Source organism: Sinocyclocheilus rhinocerous, unplaced genomic scaffold (genome assembly GCF_001515625.1).
Source record: "Sinocyclocheilus rhinocerous isolate Xijiao unplaced genomic scaffold, SAMN03320098_v1.1 scaffold2853, whole genome shotgun sequence".
In the NCBI taxonomy this organism is placed as follows: domain Eukaryota; kingdom Metazoa; phylum Chordata; class Actinopteri; order Cypriniformes; family Cyprinidae; genus Sinocyclocheilus; species Sinocyclocheilus rhinocerous.
Genome location: NW_015648473.1, coordinates 185,497 through 196,458, shown reverse-complemented (window position 1 = coordinate 196,458; position 10,962 = coordinate 185,497). Strand labels below are relative to the sequence as shown.

The window sequence follows — 10,962 nt, the reverse complement described above, 5'->3', positions numbered from 1 at the left end:
TCACGAGCCGCAGGGTTTCATTTGGTTTTGTTTGTGTATGTTTTTTTTTACTCAAAGCCGTGATTCCCATTCACTTCCATTATATGACTGACAGACTGCAACGGTTTGAGTTAAAAATCTCCGTTTGTGTTCTACTGAAGAAACAAAGTCACCTACATCTTGGATGCCCTGGGGGTAAGCAGATAAACATCACATTTTCATTTTTGGGTGAACTATCCCTTTAACAAATAAACAAACTATAATATCATATTATCATTTAGATTTTAGGGTGATTTGAGCCAGTGAGAAACCACCTAACAAAAAATAAAATAAAATAAATGATTAAAGGTGAAAAATCAATAAATAAACAGACACAACCGAGTAATCACTACTAACAAAAATAAAAACAACAATAACAAAACAAATATTTTATACATTGTTCTTAAAAGAAATAATAAATTAATGAATACATACTACTAATAAAAACACATAATAAAGAAATACATAAAATTACTAGAAATACTAAAATAACTTAAAACAATAATAAAATTAATAAATAAATAGCACAAAACAAACTCATAATACTAATAATAACTAAAAAATTTATACTAATATAAAATAGTATATAAATATAACATAATATAATATAAAAATAATAAAACTATAATATTACTAAAACTAATACTAGCATTTTTGACTTGAGCCAGTAAGGAATGACCGAGAAATCACCATTAACAAAAAAGTAGAAATATTATTAAAAAGATAAACACTAATAAATAAATACATAATCAAGTAAATAAATAAACTATAATAATAATGTAATCACTCATAAAAGTGAACTGTAATATTATAATAATGTAATATAAAAATATATTTGTTTTGTTTACACACGTTTGCAACTAAGAGTAAACCTTGAGATATAACATAACGTTGTTGTAGAACATTGTTGTGTATAATTCCAAGTCATAAGCTTGTTCAGAAATGGTGACAAAAACTTGATTATTAAAAAAATAACGTCTTTCTCGTTAAACGTCATTTAAATAAATATTTGAATATTCGTTTTTATGAGCCTAAATATTCAAATACAATATTTTTGAAAAATGACCAACCCTAATAGCAATGGCCCACAACCACTTAACAACACCCTAGCAACTGCCTAGTGACACACTAGCAACCACCCATTTGCAACCGTATAGCATTGCCTTGGCAACCACCCACAACACCCTAGAAACCGAATTGGAACATGCAAAAAAAAAAAAAAACAGAATCCGCATGGCAACACCCTGGCAACCAGCCAAAACCGCCAAGCTAATATATAGAAATGAACCAATCTCTTATCAGTGTGGTGGTGATTTTTCACTCATATGATCATAAATGCAGTGCATTACTCGGGTGTGTTTACCTGGCAAACAGCGGCCTGCAGCATGGCGTCAAAGCCTCCCTCGGGCGTGTCCATGTTCCCGGAGATCCTCTGCTCCTGAATGACCCGCGTGAACTCCGTCATGTTCTGGGTGACGGGGAGGACGTGGATGAAGCCGTGAGCGGGCCTGCAGTGCACCTCATAATCACTGAGACAGAGAAAGAGGGAGATTTACAGCACGTCATCCACTGCAGATTCCCACACGAGTCACAATGAGATCACTGCCGAACGCAGCCCGGGATACCCTGGATGGCTTTACTCTCCTGGGACACACTAGAAAACTCAGAGCTTCCCATAGGAAAGACAAATCACACATCAGATCGCTCTAATATCTCATCTGTTTCTGCTGAACGGAGAGAAAGCTGTTTTTGTCTCCCGCTTCTCATTTAGAGTTACAGAAGAGATCAGTCAGTCTTGTTATTGTTAACTAAAACTGTTAAAATTCGCTCTTGGTAACTGAAATAAAACTGAAATAAAATAAAACGTAAATATATGATAAAAAAAACTTAAACTTAAAAAAATGTTGCCTTGGGAACTCCCTGAAATAAAATTAGCTGAAGTACTAAAATTACTAAAACTAAAACTGAAATAAAAATAAATGAACGCTACAGAGACATTTAATAAAATGACAAAAACACAACAAAATAACTAAAACAAAAAATAAAAATAAATAATGAAATTAAGTACTAAATTTACTAAAACAAAAACTGAAATTAAATGAAGTTGTATTGAAATACTAAAAATAAAAATGGTAAAAACAGAAATTAGTAAACAAATTACTCAAATAAAAACATAATTACTAAAAATGTGTAAATAATAATATGAATAACAATTATTTTTATTTATATTATTATTTTTCAATTATTTTTAGTATTTATTTTAGTCATTATTTTGTTTCAGTAATTGTAATATTTATTATTATTATTATTATTATTATTATTATTAAACTGCTTAACTGACTAAAACATAAAAACAAACAAAAACAAAACAAAAAACTTAATAATAATAATAATAATAATAATAATAAGGAATAAAGTTACTAAAACAAATTACTAAAATAAAAATATAAATACTAAAAATTTGTAAATAATATTAATATTTTTTTTATATTATTTACTTATTTATGTTTATTTTAGTAATTATTTTGTTTTTAGTAATTATTTTGTTTTTAGTAATTTTATTACTTAAATGTGCTTACCTTATATTAAAATAAAAACAGAAAATGTAACAATAAAAGCCAATTCATCATAATTAATAAATACTATAATAGCATATAAATAAGACTGAAATAACAGTGATCAATTGAGCACAAACATTTTTCAATTTAATCTTAGCTGATGAATTTGTCTGTTTATTTTCTAAAGAATTTTAAGAGAAATATTTGAGACAAAGAAAATACTCAACTGAAACTCAAATGCATATTTTGTTTATATCAGTTTATTAAAAATAGAAAATTAAATATATAGTTTAAACATTTTGGATGCCTCTGTTAGCAGTGTCACTTCAGCGAGTTGTTTTTAGGTCAAGAGCTTCCAGGGAACAAAGATATAAAAAATGATGTCTTTCATAAAAAGGCAACAAAAGGTTTCACAAGAGATGTAATCTGGACAATGTGGACAAAATAATCTTTTCTCATCCAAAAAACAGCTGTGTGATTCTGCGCCAATCTCAGTTCAGAAGCATTAAGTGCACAGTGATACACAGAAATAATATTTACAAAAGAACTCAAGGTCTCAAGTATCAACTCACATGTTTCTCCTAAAAAGCCCTTTCCAAAATAAAAAGTAGATGCATACGAGTCAAAAATTATAGCTGAGTATATAGCTGTAAAATTATTCCGATCATTTGTTAAGAAATATTTGACTTGATTGCATATTTAAATCGCACTGTTGTCAGGAGAAATTACTGAATTATTTTAAATTATTTAATTATAATTGTAATAATTAATTATTAAAAATAATTGTAAAAATACTTTTTGGAGGGGTGCACGTCGATGTACGGAGAAACCGGTTTATCCACGAATGAGCCGAAGCCGACTCTGAAGTCGCTGGAGTGTTCCTTCATCTGATGAGACAGAGCCAGGCCCGCGGTCTTCAGCCGGTCCAGATTATCCTGCATGGATGCCGAAACGTCCACTAGATAGTACAGATCCACAGGATAGCGCTCCAACTGCTGCACCTCAATCACGAACATCGCCTCGCCGCCTACCACAGGAAGTGACATCATCACAATACTATATTTAGAATTTTACACTTAAAGGAACACTCCACTATTTTTGAAAATAGGCTCATTGTAGCACCGTTAGCATCTCGCTCAAAAATGACCAAAGGGTTTCTATATTTTTCCTATTTAAAACTTGACTCTTCTGTAGTTACATCGTGTACTAAGACCGACGGAAAATGAAAAATTGCGATTTTTAGGGGCTGCGTAATATCATTGCGCCTGCAGTTGGAAAATGAGCCTATTTTCAAAAATAGTGGCGTGTTCCTTTAATGACAAAGTTCTTGCTGGTTGCCATGGCGTTGATATGGTGTCCTGCATTTATGTTTAAATGCTGTTATGTACTTTCTAAGGTGTTTTGAGTTGCTTTTCTAGGGTGTTCTTGGCGGTTGCCATGGAGTTGCTAAGGTGTTCTCCATTAATGTTGGCACGTTGTTATGTGGTTTCTAAGGTGTTTTTGGCGGTTACCAAGGTGTTGCTAAGGTATTCTGTATTTATGTTGGCACGCTGTTATGTTGTATTGGGTTGCTTTGCAAGGATGTTCTTTGTGGTTGCCATGGCGTTTCTATGAGGTTGCTAAGGTGTTCTGCATTTATGTTGACATGCTGTTATGTGGTTTCTAAGGTGAATTGGGTTGTTGTTGTTTCTAAGGTGTATTGGGCTGCTACAGTGCTGATAGGGTGTTCTGGGTGGTTGCCATGGCGTTGCTATGAGGTTGCTAAGGTGTTCTGCATTTATGTTGGCACGTTATGTGGTTTCTAAGGTGTTTTTGGCGGTTACCAAGGTGTTGCCAAGGTATTCTGCATTTATGATGGCACGTTGTTATGTTGTATTGGGTTGCTTTGCAAAGGTGTTTTTTGTGGTTGCCATGGCGTTTCTGTTTCTATGAGGTTGCTAAGATGTTCTGTGTTTATGTTGACATGCTGTTATGTGGTTTCTAAGGTGGTTTGGGTTGTTGTTTCTAAGGTGTATTGAGCTGCTACAGTGTTGATAGTGTGTTCTGGGTGGTTGCCATGGCGTTGCTATGAGGTTGCTAAAGGTGTTCTCCATTTATGTTGACACGTCGTTAAGTGGTTTCTAAAGTGTTTTGGGTTGTTGTTGTTTCTAAGGTGTTTTGGGTTGCTAAGGCGTTGCTAGGGTGTTCTTGGTGGTTGCCATTGAATTTCTATGAGGTTGCCATTGAATTTCTATGAGGTTGCTAAGGTGTTCTGCATTTATGTTGGCACGCTGTTATGTGGTTTCTAAGGTGTTTTGGGTTGCGTTGCAACAGTGTTCTTGGTGGTTGCCATGGCATTGCTATGAGGTTGCTATTGTGTTCTGCATTTATGTTGGCACATGGTTATTTGGCTTCTAAAGTGTTTTGGGTTGTTGTTGTTTCGAAGGTGTTTGGGGTTGCTAAGGCATTGCTAAGGTGTTCTTGGTGGTTGCTAGGCCGATTGTGTATCAGTTTAGTGGTTTACTGTGGTCAGATGTTACCTGGTCGTAGGTCGATGTTAATCTCTCTCGGTGATACCTGTGAGCTGCTGATAGTGGCGTTTACTTCCACTTTCACATTTGGGTTCTCGATGAACGCCTCTTCACAGCCCCGGACTCGCAGGTCAGACACAGATCCACATCGCTGACTTACATGAGCCCCGTCCAGAAACTTCTGTCAGAGTAAACAAACCATCAGACAGGTCAAGGGTCACTGCAAATGCTGGCTGTTTAAAGAAACAAGGTGACTGCTGTGTAGGGTGGCCTTATTTAAAGTACACAGAGCGAGCAAAAGCTCTTTAGCTCAGAGATTGTTGCTGAGATGTCGTTCAGGGATTAGTCTGACCGCTGCCGAGCACCGCAGTGACTTAATGAACTTATTATCTTTATCACAATCCCAGAAATATGCATGACTTTCTTTACAAAGAAAGCATTTAAATTAATTGATTGTCCCAAGAAAATAAACATTTCAGTGATGGAGAAAGTTAAAACTCTATAAACTGACTGACTAAGGCCTGACCAAACACAACCGTACTTTAATGGACAAGTGTTTAAGTATTTAATTTACTTATTTTTTGAAAGGACTGACTTTTTGTGTGAAAAATTATTTATTTATTATTATTATACTATTATAGTATTTATTAATATTTAGAAATAGCTTTTAATTGTATCTTTTCAGTTTTCATTTTAATTTTAAGTTTTATTAATTTTGATACTTTTTTAAATTTCTATTTCGCTTAAATGTATTTTATTTTAATTTTAGTTGCAGGCTTGACTAAACCAAAACAAGCAATATAGTATTTGATTTACTCATTTTTGGAAGGACTGCCTTTTGATTTATAATGTGAAAAATAATGTCAAACACAAAGGAATGTGTTTAACAAAATCACTAAAATATTTCTTAAATACTTGCCCCAGTTAAACCAGTGTTATTTTACTATTATTTACATACTATTATTTTCAATTACCTTTTAATTTTATCTTTTCAGTTTTCATGTTAATTTTTAGTAATTCTGTTATGTGATTTTATCATTATAATTTTTAAGTTTTTTTATATTTAGCTTTACTTTATTTGACTTTTGGTTGTATTATTTATATACTATTATAGTATTAATTAATATTTTGAATTAGCTTTTATTTCTATATTTTTGGTTTTTATTTTAATTTTAGTTTACGCTTTAGTAATTTTGTTATGTGCTTTTATAATTTTAAATTTTTTTTAAATAAACATTTCTATATAGCTTTAACATATTTTTAATTTTTAGTAATTTTAGTACCTAAAATTATTTTGGTTAATTGCCAAGTTTTCACATTTTTTAAGTTAAATTTTTTTTATCTAATGTCAAGGTGCTAAGGTGTTCTGCATTTATGTTGACATGCTGTTATGTGGTTTCTAAAGTGTTTTGGGTTGTTGTTGTTTCTTAGGTGTATTGGGCTGCTACAGTGTTGATAGGGTGTTCTGGGTGGTTGCCACGGCGTTGCAATGAGGTTGCTAAGGTGTTTTTTTTTTGTCATTTTTAGTAATTTTAGTACCTAAACTTATTTCGGTTAATTGCCAAGTTTTCACATTTTTTAAGTTAAATTTTTTTTTATCTAATATTTAATTAAATTAATTAATTAATACATTTATTTATGCATTTATTTATTTATTTATTAAATGCACTTTCATTTAAACATTAACTTGGTCTCAGATGTTTATGAAATAAAAATAGGCACAAATTAGTAATAGGTGAACCTCATTGGTATCCATTTCATGTGCAATTTGTCTTTCATGCTAAGAAAAAAAGGTACAAAATTGTCACTTTCCAAAAGGTACTAATATGTACACTTTAGTTACTAATATGTACTTTCAGAGTACTAATATGTACCTTTCAGGGGTAAATAGATGTATATTTTTCTTTTGTACCTTTTTTTCTGGGAGTGTATGGGCATATCAGCAGTTTCCGCATTTCTATTTTATGGGTTCCCACGATCACCGGTGCATTCTGGGGATTAGGGCTCTAGTGCTTTATCACTAACAGACTAAACACGAGCACGTCACACACTTACAAACCTCGAGCAGTGTGCCGAGGTACAACAATAGCAGCTCTCACACACACACACACACACACATTACCTCCTGAGAGCACCACGCGCATTCAGGGCTGCGTCTCAAACAGTCTTCACATGTGGAGATGAGGGAAGACAAGCATCGGTTATCCGCTGAACACAGAGACAGAGACATTTACACATGAATGAGCGAGCGTTCACATCTTCAGTGGGCCTTTGTGTCCAACACAGACCCTGTCAGGACAGAACAGCACACTGTTTGGAAAGAAACTGTCTCCGAAACATGAACAAATCATGGCACTGAATGTCAACGTCAATCAGAATATTAATTGCGAGAAGCAAAAATAAATATCTAGATAAAACAGGAAGATATTAATGTGCACAACCAAAAATGCTATATAAACTTTATTTTATACACTGCTGAAAAAAAAGATGGTTGGCTGGTTTTAGCTGGCTTTCCAGCCTGGTCTGGCTCCAGCTGGTTTTAGAGGGGTTTTGACCAATTCTTTAGCTGGCCAGGCTGGGAAACCAGATGATCAATCAGCTAAAACCAGCTATGTTCATTTGAAACCATGTTTAAACTATGTTTTTTCTTCCAGCAGGAAAATCCCATTACAGTCACTATATAGTATGGGGCAAGTTGTCACAATAGGAGCCTGCTGGTTACTGACACTGATTTCAGTAAAACACCTGTGTTTGAATCCTACTAAATACTATCTAACACAAAAATAATAATGGCATCATCCTTAACATTTAAAATGTATTATAGGCTATTAAATGCTTTTCAGCAACTGGAAAACAGCCTAAATGGGAAAAGTGACAACAATATCAAAGCCATCAATGGGAGCTGATAAATAAACTACACATTTATGAGAAATTACTGTTCTGACTCCTACTCTAATGTATAGCCTACTAGTGTGGTTTAAGTGCTCACTTGTCACCAAACCAAACTACCCAAAATGATACTGGAATATGTGGACACTTTTAAACCAACATAAAAACCTCTGTGGGAGAACAGAGAGTTCTGACTCGAAACCTTGTTTTTATTGAGCCATAAACCGCGTGACAACTTGCCCCGTGTGTAAACGCTGACATTTCCATTCATTGGCATGAGTTCGCGATCTTAGGATGCGTCCGGCTACACCATGACAAGGGAAAAACAATGAAACGCGCTGTGAAAGGGTTACGATCGACAGCCAAACTCACCCGAATCGGACCTCACGAGCAGCAGCAGCAGCAGCAGCATGCGAAGAGCAATCAGATCACAGTATGGACGCATGCAGGAAGTCATAGCAGCATTGAGAGCGCGTGTATGTGTCTCCAGCGTTTGTACAGCGACTGAAAATCCCCCGGGAACACGTCAGACCCTCATCCGCGCGAACAAAGGAGGGCGATTCGCTTCACCCAACAACCTCCTAATCCTAATTTCCAGATTCAGATGAAGCGCGGCGGAACCGCAGTGCGCGCTTTTACGCATCGGACGCGCAGGTGACGCTCCGTGTCTGGCATCCGCGGTCTTCTTGTACCTTCGCGCAAAGGTCACCGTCCGCGCGTCATCCCTTAAAGGTGCTCGGCGACATAAGAAACGGCATTCATTGCTGTTCATTGCAGTGATTTTTAAAGTGGAGCTGATGAACGCCCACCTATGTGAGCCCGAACGGAGTCAGGCAGCGCTACGAGCCGCGATGATCTGAGATCAGCCTACTGTACCAGAGGAGGAGCAGGACTTTTAATGCTCCCCCCGCGCTTTTCTTCTGTGTAAGAATGAGAGGTTGTTGGGTAAAAACCTGGCAGGGCTTGAATTGAACTTCTCTGCGTCTGGGAGGAATTTAAACAATGACGAGTACATGGCTTTCTGACTTTTTTCTCGCAATTCTGAGAATTACGAGCTATAAAAAACTCGCATTTACGAGAAAAAAGTCAGAATTGTGAGATAAAAAGTCTCAATTACCTTTTTTTTTTTTTTATCTGTTAATTCACCTCAGTCAAAGTAGCGCCATATTTAATTAATGACAGGACCCAGCAGGCACCTGACGTCGATATAACGTCAGGTTAACGTTGGACCCCAACGTCGGACAGACGTTGCATTTTGGTTGAGAATGTAATGTAGACACATGCATTTTCTGTAAAGCTGAAAAAAAAAATGGAATTGAATTGAAAATCGGGTTGACATCAGTATTTGACGTCAATTTGATGTTGTTTTAACGTTTTAATTTTGGTTACTTTACAACACAACCTAAAAACAACAAAATATCAACGTCGGTATTGGACATCAAATTAACATTGACATTAGACGTTGAACTGACATTGAATTTTGGTCACCCGACGTCGCAACCAAAATGTAACCAAATATCAACATCTTATGACATGGTGTGCCGCAGAGGTGTAAAGAGTACCTAAAAACCATACTTGAGTAAAAGTACAGATACCTTACAGTGAAAATTACTCCACTACACGTTACAAGTCACCAATTCCAAAACAACTTGAGTAAAAGTCTTAGAGTATCTGATTTTAACAGTACTTAAGTATTTTACTTAAAAACAAACAAACAAAAAAACAATATCTTTAAAAAAGTTCTCTTCAGTATAATGGATAAATAAAATAATGTTGCAGTCATGTCCTCATCTCATATATAAAACACCTGTGATTCACAAATACTTAAGGAACTCGCATTCACATAAAGTAGCCTTGTTGACAAGTTTGGGTGAGTAAGGGCAAAACGCACAAGATGCAGTACTTTCAGTGACCTGTAATAGGCAGTATCATGTCTTTTGTAGCAGAAATAAACTGCTGCAGAAAAAGCTAGGTGCATGCAAAATGTAATGTGTAACTGCAACACTCATTTCAAATGTAGTGGAGTAAAGAGTACAGATACTCATTCAAAAATGTAGTGAAGTAAAGAGTAAAAGTTGCTAATATCTTTGATACTCAGTACAACTACAAAGTATCCGAAAAGATACTCAAGTACAGTAACTAATTACATTTACTCCAATACTTTACACCTCTGGTGTGCCGTGACTGAAGTACAGTGCGTTTGTTCATTTGAAGAAAGTAGACAAAAACTTCATAAAACAGTTGTGAAAATCATGTAATCTAGGACTTTTATACAGTGTGTGTCATTGTAAAGCCTGTACGTTTATCCCTCACAGCCTCGTTTTCAATATGGCGTCAAACCTGACCGTGGCGGAAACACGCTTCCATACTAAGGAACGGAAAAGTTCACTCAGAAATGAACATTCTGTAATTTACTCACCCTCATGATATTCCAAACCTGTTTGACATTTTTTTCTACCAAATAGGAGATGTTTAGCCGAAAGTTCACGCTGCTGTTTTTCATACAATGGAAGTGAATGGTGACCGGAGCTGCTGAGCTTCAAAAATGACAAAAACAGCCTGTTTTTTAAAGAAGTCCTTTCTGCTCATCAAAAATGCAGTAAAAGCAGTAATATTGTGAAATGTTATTACAATTTTAAATATTTTCTATGTGAATATTTAAAATGTAATTTATTGCTGTGATGCGCAGCTGAATTTTCAGCATCATTACTGCAGTCTTCAGAGTCACACAATCCTTCAGAAATCATTCTAATATGCTGATTTGCTGCTTAAGAAACATTTTTTAGTGTTGCAAACAGTTGTGCTGCTTCTTATTTTGTGGAAACGGTCATACATTTGTTTTTCAGGATTCTTATGATGAATGTCCAAGTTCAAGTGCACAAGTTGTATGAATCATGGTGCATTTTGTCCCTGTTGGAGTTCAATGTCACCTGTCCTCATTCACTCTCATTTGTATTTCCATGGAAGAAAGACAAATCATTTTGGAA

General features: G+C 35.1%; 1 protein-coding gene across 1 annotated transcript in view; it reads right to left on the bottom strand.

The window, feature by feature from the left end:
• The window catches only part of LOC107709728 (integrin beta-8-like), a 29,044-nt gene extending 20,165 nt beyond the window's left edge, over positions 1-8,879 (bottom strand). The window contains exons 1-5 of the mRNA XM_016514322.1: positions 8,348-8,879; positions 7,209-7,294; positions 5,096-5,267; positions 3,372-3,603; positions 1,382-1,547 (exon numbers count right to left, since the gene is read on the bottom strand). Of these exons, the coding sequence (XP_016369808.1) occupies positions 1,382-1,547; positions 3,372-3,603; positions 5,096-5,267; positions 7,209-7,294; positions 8,348-8,432 (741 nt within the window). The 5' untranslated portion in view covers positions 8,433-8,879. The remainder of the gene's footprint in view (positions 1-1,381; positions 1,548-3,371; positions 3,604-5,095; positions 5,268-7,208; positions 7,295-8,347) is intronic.
• Between the last annotated feature and the right edge of the window lie 2,083 nt (positions 8,880-10,962).